The sequence below is a fragment of the Papio anubis genome, chromosome 3 (assembly GCF_008728515.1).
Source record: "Papio anubis isolate 15944 chromosome 3, Panubis1.0, whole genome shotgun sequence".
Taxonomy (NCBI): domain Eukaryota; kingdom Metazoa; phylum Chordata; class Mammalia; order Primates; family Cercopithecidae; genus Papio; species Papio anubis.
The window spans coordinates 43,119,170-43,135,121 of record NC_044978.1 but is presented as its reverse complement, the minus strand read 5'-3'; the positions used below and the strand labels follow the sequence as shown (position 1 = coordinate 43,135,121).

Below are 15,952 nucleotides of genomic sequence, written 5' to 3'. Positions count from 1 at the left end.
AGAATTCATGCAAAATTCCAAACCAAGTTCCCATAGTAGCACTTAAATAATGTCTGCACACCATTTCCAACTGGAACAAGTTTTTAATGTAACACAATTAATGTCATTATAATTCGGAGTTACTTGAGTGATTTTATTTATTTTTTTATCAACATTGCCATGGAAACAGTCTCTTGCTAAAATGGCTTAAGTCTTCACACATTTAATCAATATCCAGAGGTAGATTTAAAGACTTGAGGTGTTTTATTTATTTATTTGCTTTAAACTATTCAAGGACGTTTCTGGGTACACAGTGCCGTTACTTAAACAGTAAATTCCAGTTTACTATGACTTCAAGTTATTTTTTACACTTCTGCAAATAAATCCTGGACAAAAGATCACTTCTAGTTTCCTCGATTTTTGTTTTTGTTTTATATTGTATTTGTTTTGTATTCAGATTTCTGTTAGAGGAACTCCAGTGCACCAATTTTGCTACTAGACAAAACAGGATTCTCGGATTTGCGCGCTTCGGCGCTGACAGGCTTTTTCGGCCCCAGCGGGCTGCCGTAGCAGAGAAGAGCAGTGATTGGCCGAGGCAGAAAAGTGCCGCTGCCTCGGCGGTTTCGGTTTTGGCTGCGATCATCCGCGGAGGCCGGACTCGTGGGGCGCCTGGAGTGAGGGTTCTGGATCCCCCCCGCGAGGTGAGCCGCACGGCTGCGCGGGCCGATGACGGGGCCGGGCGTAGCCCCGGGTTCGACGCCCCAGTGTTCAGTCGCGCTGTGGAGCGGCGGCTGCAGCGGCCCTAGGCCGGGCGAGGCAGCCCCGGAAAGGGCCTGAGGGGAACGGGCTGGGGCTCCGGGAAGGGACCGCTGACTGGCAGGTTCCCGCGAAATGCCGTGTCCAAGCTCTCCGCGCACGGAATGGCCGGAGAGGTCTGATGGTGGGCGCCGGGACCGCCCTCAGCGAGGTGCTTAGACTGCGCGGAGAGTAGCGGCACCGTCCCGGCTCCCACCGAGTTGGCGTCCGATACCAGTTCAGGTTGTTGAAGTTCCCCAGGGAGCCCCGAGGTTAATCCCAGGATTCGGCGGGAAAGCGGATCCCGAACCCAGGCCTAGGCTTCGCCAGTCTTCCAGGGCTTCAGGGAATTGCGAACCGTTCCCTACATCGGGGTGGCTGCGCCTGACCACAGGAATTAAGGACTGGACTCGCCTGTCTTACTGAGTTGTCAGGCCTAGGAACCCAATTGTATGGTCTTAAGTCCTATCGCCCGAGGTTTTCTGTGCGTTCGCGTGTCCGCGCGCGTGCATAGCAGGCGTTTTTAAGATGTGTAGCATTAGGATGAAGCGGATTACCCTACCCCACTGCTCTTAGTAATATGTGACTATTGTAGAAAATTGCAAACATGGAAGACTTTAGTGAAGAAATAATATTCACAACCCTTTCACCTACAATCTTTTTCTCCTGTGTATGCTAGCTTCTACTTGAGCTAAAAGTGTACGTGTTTAATCACTTAACAGTATAGTTTTCCACTTCCATTTAAAAACTCTTCCTAAATATTATTCTAGTTTTGTATCTTCTTTTGATTGACTGTCCCTCATTGTGGATCGCAATGTAGGTCCCATAAATTATTCAGTCATTTCCCGATTGTGGGATATTATAGATTGTTTTTGAATTTTTGAAGCTCTTAGCACCCCAGATAATACTTTGATAAACCTTTCCCCCCCCCTATTTTTTAGATTATTTCTTTGGACTAGATTCTCAGAAGTGAAATTATCAGATTAGATGCTTTCATCTGTAAGGCCTTTTTTAGGCCTTCGTACACATTGCTGCAGTGTTTTCCAAAAAAGTTTCTCAGGTGTTTGGCAATTTTACTTGCTTGAATATTGTACAGAAATCTTGAGAGGCTTATGTTTGTGGGGTGTGTGTGTGTGTGTGTGTGTGTGTGTGTGTGTGTCACTGGAGTTAATGCGTTACTACCTGAATGTTAGGGCAGGAAGAGACTTAAGTGGTCATTTGGCATAACTCCCTTATTTTGCAGATGAGGAACCTGGGGCCATGAGAAGTGAAATGATGAGTTATCCAAGTCACACAGCTAATTAAGTAGCAGAGCTGGGATTAGAAATCAGGTTTCCTGCCTCCCAAGTGAGTACCCTGTGCTGCATCAGGCAGTCTCTCACTGAACTCTGGCATAGTAGATATTAGAATTTAAAAATTTGTTTACATCACCTGGAATATTCTCTCCTTTTAAAAGTGTACTAACAGATTAATGATCGGAGGGACCTGTAACACTGAGAAATTGGAAAGTGATTATTTTCATGGCCAAGACTAGAAATCCATTATTTAGAATGGCAACCCCTTCAAGATTTTGACAGTTGTTTTCAGGTTCCCTTTATGTTAGAATAAAACATCCCTGATTAATTATAATCTACACTCCATCATTTGGTTAGAATGTAGCTTTTGGTTATCATTTGCTGTACTTTGGAGATTTCTTTAAAACTCCTCACTTTAAAACCAAAGAACAATGTTGTTGGTGGTTTTTTTTTTTTTTTTAGGGCTTATAGCGGAGATTCTCAGCTTCCATTGACATTTTGGGCTGAACAGTCCTTTGTTGTGGAGGGCGGCCCTGTTGTAAAATGTTTAGCAACATCCCTGGTCTCTACCCACTAGTATAGCAGTAGCACCACCTTCCTCAGTCATGACAGTTCAGTGTCCCCAGATACTTCCAAATGTCCCTGAGCAGGGTGGGGTGAGGTTGGGGGGACTGCCCCTAGTTGAGAACCATTTGCTTAAATAAATTATCTGGAGAACTTCATAAAATGTAAAATACAGTGCTTTTACCTGAGTAGACTTCAGGAATCTGCATTTTAACAAGCATCTCTAGATTTGGAAACAGCTGGTTCTTGAATGACAGAAAGGGTTGTTTTCTCCGTCTTTGGTGGTCCTAATAGAGATTACTTGGTTAGTATTTGTTGAAGTACGTGCATGATCCTACTAGTCACTGTATTCATAGTTTGAGTTGGTGGGGGCTGGACAGGGATTTTGCTTGGCACTGGCCTTGAATGTCTCTTCCACAGACTTGGGCAGTGTGCTTAGGCCTTGAATGTCTCTTCCACAGACTTGGGCAGTGTGCTTAGGTACTGGGGATACCAAGTGAGTAGGATATTTCCCCTGTCCCCAAGGAGCTTAAAACTCACCATGGGAGACCTGTCAGCAAATGGAAAAATTACAAAGCAGCCTGATAAGGACCATGACTGAGAGTGGAAAGAGGTGCTCTGAGTGGACTCACTTCGCCTTTGGGAGAGAGGGAGAGAAGTAGCGCCTGCTGCTCAGGAAGGAGGGATTGGTATGAAGCCTTCACAAGACAGCGAGGCACTCCACTGTGTCAGAAGGGAGGACTTGGAGAGCTGTTCTCCGTGTCTGATCGCCTCCTCAGACACTGATCTATTAGTCTAGTGCTGCAGTTACTTGGATTGTAATGTTTCCTTGCAAGTTTTTGCTTTTCAAATTTTTTTCACCCTAAACTGTAAATATGCTAGGAGTAGGTAAAAACTTACAGGTAAACATTGCCAAGAAATAAGGATTTTCATGTCTTCTGCCCAGTGGCATAACCCGAATCACATGAGATAATTTTCTTTGCGTTTGTCCGTTGTATTTCTTTGAGGCTAATTTACAGCACTTTGTCACGTTAGGTATTTTTTTCCCCAGTGCTGCTACTCTCCGACTGGATTTCTCGCTGCCTCTATTGCGATTCCCCAAGATTTAACCAGAGAATCTTAACTTATTCAGAAGGCAGCTGTACCTGTGAAAGCGCTTGGGGTTTGGGGTCAGTCTTGGCTTTGCTTTCCACCTCACACGGTTTCTCTGTAAATTGCTTATGAATCTAACGCTGGTGGCACATAGTTGGATTAATAAAACTTCTTTTTTTCTTCATTCTCTTACCAAAAAGAAAAAAATTCCGTGCAGGGCACTTCGCAGATGTTTTTTCATTCTAGACCTCTCAGTAGCTTCTGACAGAAAATATACTGTCTTTGACTTAATAGCCATTTATGAAAATAGGTCATTTGCAACAAGCCTGAGTAGGAGTCAGGGGAGGGAGAGGAGGTATAGAGAGTGATTATGACTTTAATTTTGAAAGGAGAAGTTTTACCAAGGTGACCCTGAAGAAAGGTCTTTTTCCTCTTATGTGTTTATGGTTCAAGAGACTCATCTCTTGCTTCAGAAATTGTCAGAACTGTTCCTTCTGCCTTATCCAATTTAAAAGATGAAAACTTAAAATTACTTGAGCCAAGTGATGGGAAAAATTGTGGTGTCAAGACCAATTTACTCATACAAAATGGATTTATGGGCAAGTCATTAAGTAACAGGGAGTACCAAGGAAGCCTAATGAAGACTAATGTAAAAGATATGGCTTTCCTAAAGTGATGGATAAAATGTGTTTGAGGCAACCCATATACTCTTTTCCAAATAACCTTAAAAGTATTTTTTCCCAAGAGATTTAATAGAATGTAGATATTCTAGAGAACAGATGAGAAGCTTGTGAGCCCCTCTTGTCATGTGGCTTACAGTATTTTGAGAGAGAAAAGACCCACATAAAGAATACAAAAGAGGGCGTAGTGACAGGTTATAGCAAATAAAATCAAATGCCAAACTGTGATGCCAAAACTAGGTGAGATGGGCATCTCCACTCTGCTATGGAAAGTAGAGAGTGGAATCCAAGCAAGTTCCTGCTTAAAAATCCCTGTTTCCTATCATTGACAACAGTATTTCCCCTTGCCAGTTATTTCCTAGGCTTGTTCAAATAGATTCCTGGCTCCTACCCCAGAACTACTGAGTAGAATCTCCAGCTGATCCTAATGATTCAAGTTTGGGAAACTGACCCAGAGCCTGAACTCCGTGCTCCTGTGAATGTTGCACAGCTCCCTGCCTCAGAGGCGTCTCCTCCTTGCCTATGTAGATTTTACCTTCTACCCAGGCACATGTCCCGTGCCTTTTCTGACTTCTCTTTCAGCTGGAGGGTGACGCCTTTTCCTTCAAACTCAGCTCAGGTGTTAGCTTCCAGAAATTCTTCTTTGATCTGCCAAGCCTGGGATAAGAGAGTGTTCTCTGCCCTTTTGTGCATAATTCTATCAGAATATACATCACCTTTGTAAAATTCTCTGTTTACACGTTTTTTGCCCTCTGTAGAATGTAAACTCTGAGGGCTTAAGGCCTTGTCTTTGTGTTACATTTCCCAGCCCCGTGTACCTGAACTTGACAGGTGCTCCGTGAAAGTTGGAAGTGTTGATTGCCTTCAGGAAGAGATTGATGTTAATTGGAATACAGATAAGGCGTAATGGACAAGGTGTTATCTTTGGTGAGCTTAGAAGAACATGTCTGTGTTTTTTAAAAGGTGTGGAAAGTTAATAATACCTTTAAAATAACCTGTACTGTCAAGCAACTGATAGTCAAGATTTGCATTCTTTTTTCTGACAGTTATTAACTCTTCCCAGTTTTTGCTTTTCAAATGTTTTTAATCTGAAATTGTAAATACTCTATGAGTAGGTGAAATTAGTAATAATTAAAGTAGTTAATATCTCTGTGAACTAGAGTCACATTACAATGTATTTTAGTGGTTTTTAACATAAAGTGGCTACTTTCCTCTCAGTTTTATACATGATGAAACTGTGGCATATTGGGATTTAGTATCTGTGATAGGAGATGAACCTGACTCATCAGTTGAGTATCAGGCCTTCGGAGTTAATATTCTCTCTGGATGTGTTCAGCCTCAAAACAGCACGTGTTCAAAACGTAAATAAGGCGGTTTATAGATGAATAGGAAGATTTGCATATTTTCACTAAACTCATTAAAGGTAATGAATCTGTTACGGTATTTACTTTGTAATTTTTCACTTTGTACTCAGAACAGTATAAATAAAATTGCTGTGTGATCTGAGTCCTGAATGAAAAGTGGTTGTCCTGAATAGTAGTTGTAATTGTAATTGTAATAGTAGTTGTAATTGTAGTTATCTGTTGAGATTGTGGAGCTAAAAAAATAAGCTGGAAATTAAATGGGAAAGTTAAATTAACATTTGTTGAGCAAAATAATTACTTGATCGCATTTTAAAAACATCTTTCAAACCTTGGGGGCAGTGTAGATTGTCCAAATGATAACCCAAAATTCAAAAATAATTTCTGAAATTTGTATTTTCTTTTATTTGACTTAGGATGTTGACTTTTCTTGACTAAAGAAAATTATTTTACTTAAATTACGATTGCTTTTGTTTATTCACACTGTTTAAACAAGTTTAAATTTTTCTAGATTTTAAGTTCTTTAAGGACAGAGCCTTTGTGTATGACGTGTTTTTGAATTTCCTTGCACAGTGTGTACACATACATATTTGTTGAACCCAGTAACCTGGAGTTCCAGCTTACTACATCTGCTGATCCTGTATGAATTCACTATGAGAACATCTCTAAATAATCCTTCTCCTCACAAATTCAGATTATTGAGTGGATGGACTTAGAGTGAAATAAGCATAATGGAAGAATGTTTAATGAAAAAATTTCATTGAAAACAAAAGAACAGCTTGAGTTCTTGAAGGGAATCCTTAAAATAGTGTTTCCATACTAATTTTTAAGTCTCAGTGCTATATAGCTGCTGAATAATAGTGATGCTGAATTTGACTGAAACAGAAACACTAATTTCTGAAATATTTTTACTCAGTTTTTGCTTAACTACAGTCTTATTAACTTGCCAACATATTTTGAAAGAGAGCTGTTATATAAGAAAAGATGCATTTTGAAAGGAGTGATGTGCAGCTTTGCATGTCTGATACTGTTGATTTGGGTGTGTAATGCTATCTCTTTTTCTATGTTAGACTCCCATTATTCTTGAGTTTTAAGACTTTTTCTTTGTTATTTAGAGCACATATCTGTTATAGTCATAATAGAATAATTAAAAATCTTTGGCTATGTTATTGCCTTTCAGAAGGCTGTTTTAAGGTTGTGATTAAGAGTATGGGCTGGCTGTCCGCTTTCTAGCTGTGTGACCTTGAGCAGAGTGTTTAATCTTTCTGTGTCTTTTTCTTCATGTGTAAAATGAGCATAAAAACAATACCTGCCTTTTAGGGTAGAGCAATTTAAATGGATTAATACATACAAAGTTCTTGGAAAAGTGCTGGCATGTAGTACACTCAAAATTACCATTAGATTATAATTCTTTTCAGAGATACCATGTAGGCATCAGTTGTTCATAAATGTGTCGGTTCTATATAATATGGACTTTAAAATAGGGCTGATTTGAACTTGAATGTTCCGTCACATTTGGGAACAAATTATTTAATCTTTCTGTGCCTTTACTTTCATCAGCAAAATGAGGGTATTAAGACCTTCTTCCCAGGGTTCTTGTAAAGATGAAATGTGGTAGTGTTTATAAAGACCTTAGCAGAATGCTCCGCATAAAATAACCAACCATTCACTGAATGGAGGTGGTAGTGGTTGTAATGGGTATACTGACTGTGTGTCAGGCAGTAATGATAAGTGATTAAGAGCAGGTGCTTTGTAAACACAGGATTTTCCCTAATGAGGCTATGCCATGGTGTTGTGGGAACTAAATCAGGTAATGCATGTAGAATGTTCAGCTTAGTATCTGGCTCATAGTAAGTAACTGAAAACATGTTACCCGTCATGTAGTAGCAGTGGAGTAATACGTGTCTTCTCACATGGTCCTTTAATACTTCATTTTCTGTACGTATGTTAAGGGCTGTAAGGGTTTTGTTGAATAATCAGCTTTGGTCTTTACTTTTTATTATTCCTTTTCATATTTTGATTTAGGATTGTTAAAATGAGTCTTCGGAAGCAAACCCCTAGTGACTTCTTAAAGCAAATCATTGGACGACCGGTTGTGGTAAAATTAAATTCTGGAGTGGATTATCGAGGTAATATTTTCATGTTTCATTCTCACTGGTGTAACTGAATAAGTAAATGTGACTCACTGATTTTTATTAACCTCTTAAATATACCCAATAGACCAAAAAAGTATGGGTCATCAGCAGTTTTTATGCATATCTCTTTTTCTATCTCTCATATCATTCCTTTTATTTATTTTTTTCATACTAAGTTTTATTGTATGCTGCTGCCAGTGTATATAAAGCAGTTACCCTTGTGAAATAGAAATTCATGAAAATTCAGAGAGGTAGATGTTAAGGAGTGACAAAAGTAGAAGTTTGTATATTATGGCACATGTGTTACAGGGATAAGCTTTTGCACAGGCTTCAAATGTAGCTCTCTTGAATATTCACTGGATCATAAGGAGTGGTTTGGGAAACCTTTGAAAGATTCATTTTACTACAAAAAGGATCAGACTTTCTGGGGTCTGAAGGGATTTGTACTTGAAGATGCTCCAGTCAGCAAAGGGTCATGTTGAGCATTCTGCAGACAGAATTGTTTCAAGTCTGCAGCTGTCTGGGAAACTTTTACGCAGTTGAGCCCGGCCTCCAGCTGGAGCTGTTGAACTACTTTCTTCATAGCGGCGACACTGGAGGAGCCAGACATGGTGCACACGACGGCTGGGCTGATTCGTGGGTCGGTGGGTCGTGGGTCGTGGGTCGGCGGGGCCAGACAACTGAGCCGGTCATTCCTTTAAGAAGGACAACTCTGACAGTATAGCATGTGCTTCTGCCTTTCAGTGTGATTTGTGTGACTTCTGTCTCCTGTCTGCTTTGAGATCATCCGTGCCTAAGTTCCCTGGTAATAGCAAGGTATTCCTAGTAAACTCAGGTATGAACAACTCAACTGAAGAACATCTTGGTGCAACAGCATTTGTTTTTGCAGGAGTATTTAAGATTGGCAGGTAGCTATTGAGTATCATTTTACAACCTGAATGTCCCACTTATATAACGTATAATGTGTGGGGCGACAGGGTGAGACTATCTCAAAAAAAAAATGCCTTTCTGTTCTTGGAGAGAATATTATTATTATTATTATTTTTTTTTTTTTTTTTTTTGAGACGGAGTCTCACGCTGTGGCCCAGGCTGGAGTGCAGTGGCGCAATCTCGGCTCACTGCAAGCTCCGCCTCCCGGGTTCACGCCATTCTCCTGCCTCAGCCTCCTGAGTAGCTGGGACTACAGGCGCCCACCACCGCGCCCGGCTAATTTTTTGTATTTTTAGTAGAGACGGGGTTTCACTGTGGTCTCGATCTCCTGACCTTGTGATCCGCCCGCCTCGGCCTCCCAAAGTGCTGGGATTACAGGCGTGAGCCACCGCGCCCGGCCGAGAATATTATTTTTAAGAGGCTGCAGTGCTTTTGAAATTAACTTTATAGGAAGAATGGTTTCAGATTCCATTTTTTAAAGTTACTGAATTTCTTATCTTCCACAACTAAGGTATGTTAAGTTACCTGAAATATTTCACAGGCGTAGCTAACTAATTCGTTATCTGAGTGACTTGGTCTCTTGGGTTGCTCTAACAGAATACCACAGACTGGGTAATTTTTATTTTGTGCATTTTTTTTTTATTTATTTCAGTAGTTTTTGAGGTACAGGTGGTTTTTTTTGTTATATAGATACATTCTTTAGTGGTGGTTTCTGAGATTTTGGTGCACCCGTCACCTGAGCACTGTACACTAGACTGGGTAATTTTCTTTCTTTCTTTTTTTTTTTTGAGACAGAGTCTCGCTCTGTCGCCCAGTCTGGAGTGCAGTGGTGCGATCTCGGCTCACTGCAAGCTCCGCCTCTAGACTGGGTGATTTTCAAAAACAGAAGTTTATTTTCTCACAGTTCTGGTGGCTAGGAAATCCAAGATCAAGGTGCCAGCAGGTTCAGTTGTCTGGTGAGGGCTACATCCTCCGGAGAGGAGGAATGCTGAGTCCTCACGTGGCAGAAGGCAGAGGGCAAAACAGCACACTGCATGAAGCCTTTTTTTATGCAGGCCTTCATCCTGTTAATGGGCAAGTCCCCATGGTCTGCTTGCCTCTTAAAGGCTCCCACCTCTTAATACTGTCCTATTGCCAAACACCTGAATTTTGGAGGGCACACATTCAAACCATAGCACAGGGTTTTGTGGCCTTTTCTTGGTCTCTTTTCTGAATAATTAATCATCATAGTAATCTCTTGAGCTTTTTCCTTTGAAATCTCTGTTGACCATCCCCACATAGTAAAGGAGGAGCTAGGACTCAAGTTCAGGCTCAGCTCATAAGCCTGGTTAAGAAACCACTCTGGTGATTATGTGCTCCCTTAGCTTGTTGCCATTAATAACATATCTCCAGTTTAATTTTATTTTTATAGTAAAACTAATGGATTCATATGGAATACTGAGGTACTGTAATGTCTCCTGTACTGCCTCTCACCTGTGAACTTTTGATGGCCCCATAGGAAGTAATAGACTTCTAGGGATTTTAATCTGACAATTGATTAAAATGAGGACATTGTGTTCAATATCTTCTCAGTACCCACTTTATTGAAGAGATGAACCAGCCTGACCTTTTTTCTCTATAGTCTTTAGGGAAAATTTTTCTATTTATAAAGGTAATACATGTTTTAGTTTTGTTTTAATTTTAGAAATGTAAAAGGAAATAATAGAGAAAAGTATATAGAAGAAAGCCAAGTCTCCCCAATGCTACCATCCAGAGATAGTTTACCAGTTTTGACCTCTATATAACCATAATTTGACATAAATGGAATCAGCTGTACATGCAACCTGATTTTTTTTTTTTTAAACATGAAACAATGCATTTAGTTTTATGACAATATAGAGGGTTTAATGACTGCATAGGAATCTCTTGTGTGGCTGTACCATAGTTTTGTTTTTACTTTTAACCAGTTTCCTGTTAATGGACATTTAGGTGTTGACCAGTTTTTTGCCACTGTAAACAACTCTTTTACTTTGACATATATTGTGAACAGTTGACCAAGCATCTCTTTAGAATCAATTCCCTGAGCTAGGATTTACAAGTCAGAGAGTATTCCATGGCCCTGCCTCAGAGAACCTGGGTTTATCCTTCATGTTCTCACCAACTCTTGTATTAGCTTTTTTTCATCTTTTCCAATCTAATTGGCAACAAGTAATATCTCATTCTACATATATTTTATTTGTTTACTAGTGAGATTCAGCAGTCTTTCACATGGATAGTAACCATAATTTTTTTTCCTCTTATGACTGTCTGTTCGTGGCCTTTATACGATTAAAACAAAATGTTCTATACTATTAGATAGCCTTACTAAAAGAACGTGCTTATTTTGTGGTTTACAAAACACCAAAAAAAAAAAAAAAAAAAACCCAAAACAAAACACAACATACAAGAAAAACCTCCAACTCTCTGTAGCAGTTTCTGTGTAAGAAAATGTCTTGTTTTGGTTATGTATAGTAGGTTATCTCATGGAGAAGGAAACGGTTATATTTCTAACCCCCTGGGCAGTTTTTTTGTTTTTTTGTTTGTTTGTTTTTTGTTTTTTTTTTTTTTGTTTTTTGCCTTTGCTGTGAGAATAGATACTTTAATTAGAAGTGAACTTTTTTTTTTTTTTTTTTTTTTTTTGAGACCAAGTCTCACTCTGTCACGCAGGCTGGAGTACAGTGGCTCAGTCTTGGCTCACTGCAGCCTCTGCCTCCCAAGTTCAAATGATTCTTCTGCCTCAGCCTCCCGAGTGGCTAGTGTTACAGGCACCCGCCACCACGCCCGACTAATGTTTGTATTTTTAGTAGAGACGGGGTTTCGCCATGTTAGCCAGGCTGATCTTGAACTCCTGACCTCAAGTGATCTGCCTGCCTCTGCGTCCCAAAGTACTGGGATTACAGGCGTGAGCCACTGTGCCCAGCCTGGACATTTCATTTTGAAATTCTTTTCATTAGTTTTCAAACAGGTTTGCATATTGTGCGTCAGAAGTTTCTTGCTCATTTATAATTGTGGCTTATATGTAAAATAATACAGCAGGAAATGAGCTAAAGTTATAGCTTAAGCTTTCTTTGGCTAGGAAATAATTTTATTATTCACAGTCCATTCTGGTTCTTTGAGAGTTTACCGCTTTTAGCAGAATTCTGGTAGATTAATGTCTTATGCTGTCATTACACACACAATTTTGAAAGGAAACTTTTTTGTTTAGAGGATAATGGGGGCAGAGGCAGAGAGTGAGGAGCATATTAATGAAGTTAAGACATCAAATGAGAAACTATAGACTCGACTAATTGAATCTAGTATTTGTTTTTACTTAAATTTTTTTTTCTAGAAAATACCACTTTAAATTAGAGACAGAGTTAGAGGCTTGCAGATTTTCATCTTTTGAAAAAGATCATTAGGTCAAATTTTACAAAATTATACCATCTTAACACAATTAAAGATTCACTCAAACTGTTTCCTTGAAAGCTCCCTCAAATGTTTTTGGCCATTTTCTCTATTAGTTTTGATTGGAAAATATTATAGCTGTAACAAAACAGAACAAGATGTGTTATAATGCAATATGTTGCCCTATATTCTCAAGCTGCTCTTCACTGTGAGTCACAGCTTTAAGATGTTCTTTCGGGAGCACCTGCTGTCTCCTCTTCTATTATTTTAACAGATTGTGGAGACTTCCTTTTAACCCTGGAGTACATTCATCTGCTGCAATAGATGTTGTAAAAGGATGAAATAAATCTGCCAGACCCGTATTTCACTTAGTGGCTGAAGTAGGAAATGCCATTGGAACCAAGGATCATTTGTTCATGCATAATTGCCCACCTTGTGCTTAGCTTTCACAGAATGGTATTTTTGTTGGATTAGTGTTATTCTCTTACTTTTTTGAATGCTTTAAAAGTTGCTATGTGGTCATACATACCGTGAGGGAAGTGACAGTTTGTTGTTTTACTGGGTAGTAGTGGGTGCGTGACTGCCTTCCTAGTCTTCATTCAGATTGGCCTAGAGTTGTTTTGTGCTTAAGCTGTTGAGTTTCATTTATGGTATGAATTCTTTTATTAAGCATCTAAGAGCTAATGAATAAAGAGATCGTCTGCTCTAAGGTATACCCTGTAATTTTCAACTCCTACTTGCCTTGTATTTCTTCTTTTTGACTAAATATGTCTACAGGGGTCCTGGCTTGCCTGGATGGCTACATGAATATAGCCCTGGAGCAGACAGAAGAATATGTAAATGGACAACTGAAGAATAAGTATGGGGATGCATTTATCCGAGGAAACAATGGTAACATTTCTTCACCCTACAGTACAGCATTCATTCAAAATAAGCCTTTCTGTTTATAATCCAGATCACCAAAGAGTTTACTAGATAATTTAAAAGTCCAGTTTTACGCTTGATTATTTTAAAATGCTTATATGTCAGTTTGACCAGTTATTTTTTTAGATACATCATGGAATTTTTAAACTAAAATTCCCTCCTTCCCTTCCTTTAGTGATGAGGAACTGGGGGCATTGTTCTCCTGACCCGGAACCCTGCTCTCTTGAATATAGTGTATTATTATCTCCCCAACACATATTCCTGCTTCTTGTAGCCTGGAAGTTGCAGCTGTAAGAATGGGCACCATTTCCCTGCTGTCTTTAATTTGCATAATTTGGCAGTTTGTCCTATTTGTCCCTTCTCTATTAAACATTCAGATGCTTTCTGTGCAGATTTGCATCCTTTGATTTGGCAAAAATGGCAAAATAGAAAAAATAAAGTTACTCAGTGTTTTAACAACTAATAAATTGCTATGATTTTTATAGTTATTTTTAAGTACCTAGTTTCAAAATGAAAATTATGATAAAGTCATATTTGTATTTTTGGTGGGGAGGGAAAAATAACAGAATTACGAGAATTACCCTACTTCTTGGTTCCATCTCCCAAATGAAACTCTGGGATTCTCGAGTTCAGATTTTTTGTTGATTTCTTTAATTCTGGATGTCTTCAACCCCCTAAATAGTTGGATCTCTTTGCTATAAACTAAACTTCCTGACTTTTATAATAGTCTGTCCCCTGTGCTTACAGTACCATATTTCTTCATATCATATTTTTACATACATTATTTCCTGACTTTCTAGTCCTTTCTATTTATAGAATTACCCTATTTTTCATATCCTTATTTGACCTCCTCTTTTTCCTAAGAAATGTTATGATCTTGCCTCGCCTCAAGACAGCTAATAGCAGCAGTCACCAGCAGGTTGGGTTCTGTGCGTGTTGATAGGGTAGATCCTTTAATGTGCACACTACACCTAGGACTTGGGGGCCAGGGTTGGGGGGTGGCTGTACTGTGCATTCTGATGCTTCCCTTCATGTCACATTTCCCATGATGTAATCTGTGACACTCATCTTTAGACTACCTAGTTCACATCATTGGCTCTTAAAGAGGATCTTGACTTATTTGATTGATCTGTGCTATGTTCTTTGATGAAGACACCTTACTGTTCACTTTGAGCAGGCCTCTCAGAAGCCGAGTAGGCATGCAGGGTGGAAGGGAGAGCCACCTCTAGTTTAGCCAAAGTGACCCAAGCATTTCATTTTGTTTCATTCCTACAAACCACACATCGTAAGAGTTCAGGCTGGTAGTCGTGAGAGGACCAGCTAAGCAGAACATTGGGTAACATCAAAGTATGAGACTTTAAAAGGAACTCAGAATAAGGACTTTGGTATCATTAAAAAAAAATAAACTCCTCAGCTCTTGTTTATCTGAGTGTTGCAATTTAGAAGGTAAACACCAAGTTTAGAGTTTGTATTGGAGAGATAGATGAAAATACGTTGTTTATTCTTAATTTGAGATCTAACCTGGTTAGATTTACTGATTTACTTTCTGAAAAGCATTTTTTTTTTCCCTGAGATGAAGTCTCGCCCTGTTGCCCAGGTTGGAGTGTAGTGGTGCAGTCTCAACTCACTGCAGCCTCTGCCTCTCAAGCTCAAGAGATCCTCCCACCTCAGCCTCCTAAGTAGCTGGGACTACAGGTGCATACCACCATGCCTAGTTAATTTTTTTGTACTTTTGGTAGACACTGGATTTCACCATGTTGCCCAGGCTGGTCTCGAACTTCTGAGCTCAAGTGATACACCTGCTTCGGCCTCCCAAAGCGCTGAGATTACAGGCGTGAACTACCGTGCTCAGCCCTGAAAAGCATAATTCTTACACTTCTAACTATAAAGCATTCTTAGATGCCAGGGACTTTCACATATATTTTATTTTATCTTCCTGGTCACACTTTGCAGAGTAAATGAGACACATGGATGAGAATAGAGTAGACATCAAACCCGGATGTAGATTCATAAAACTAGTGTCATAGTACTTCTAGAGTTAATTGAATGATATGAGAATTCATTTTAAATGTCAGATGTATCAGACCAAAACCTGTTGGCTTTTAAACATGCTACTATGTATACTTACAAGTAGGGTTTTTTTTTATTATTTCAATTTATGTATTTTTTTCTTTTCAGTGTTGTACATCAGTACACAGAAGAGACGGATGTGAAGACACCAAAAGAGCAACGCTTTTCATAGTTGGATATATTTTTTTATGAATTTTTTCTAATTTTTCCTTCTTTTGTGATACAATTTGTCCTGTTTTTATAATAGTTGGTGATTTTTCACTGACATGTAAGACAAATGTACACAATTGTGGATTTAATTGTGAAATGTTCTGTCACATTTAAGTTTCAGTCATTATACCTCGTTGTCAGTGTACAGAATGCTAAAAGAATAAAAAAAAGACAAAATATATCTCTTCCTACAAGATTCTTTAACTTAAGTTTCGAGGAGCGTCATTTCATTTGACTTGCTTTTCATATCCAGCTAAAGTGATGCAAATATTTTATATAATGTATGGGCATATAATTAAAACATTTTAGAGGTATCCTCTTTTATTGCATCCTTTTCTGTTATACAAAATCCTTGGGTGAATATGTTCTAAAAGGCATCCAGTTTCAGTCTGAAGCTGCGAAAAGGGGCCACAAGATCAGAAGTTCAGCCACTGATTGAGTCACCTAAATAGAAAACAGAATTGGAGAGCTAAGAGTGCCACTTGCACATAAGGAGTGGGAATTTGAATTGAGGT

At 39.2% G+C, this 15,952-nt stretch overlaps 1 protein-coding gene and 1 pseudogene across 7 annotated transcripts; one reads left to right on the top strand and one right to left on the bottom strand.

The window, feature by feature from the left end:
• Positions 1–550: 550 nt before the first annotated feature.
• Positions 551–15,749, top strand: LSM6 (LSM6 homolog, U6 small nuclear RNA and mRNA degradation associated). 6 transcript variants are annotated; one of them, XM_017959100.3, is made up of 5 exons: positions 559–680; positions 2,018–2,121; positions 7,792–7,895; positions 13,011–13,124; positions 15,336–15,749. In XM_017959100.3, the coding sequence occupies exons 3-5, from the start codon at positions 7,802–7,804 to the stop codon at positions 15,368–15,370; spliced, it is 243 nt and encodes an 80-aa protein (XP_017814589.1). In that variant the 5' UTR covers positions 559–680; positions 2,018–2,121; positions 7,792–7,801; the 3' UTR covers positions 15,371–15,749. The 6 variants fall into 6 exon arrangements, with proteins under 6 accessions (XP_003899290.1, XP_017814589.1, XP_017814590.1 ...); XM_017959101.3 differs by having other exon boundaries at positions 7,786–7,895; XM_021938835.2 differs by lacking the exon at positions 559–680 and adding an exon at positions 819–1,017.
• On the bottom strand, positions 8,066–8,581 carry LOC108586110 (annotated as a pseudogene). Its single transcript, XR_001902911.3, has one exon. The product of XR_001902911.3 is annotated as a guanine nucleotide-binding protein G(I)/G(S)/G(O) subunit gamma-5 pseudogene (transcript).
• Positions 15,750–15,952: the final 203 nt, after the last annotated feature.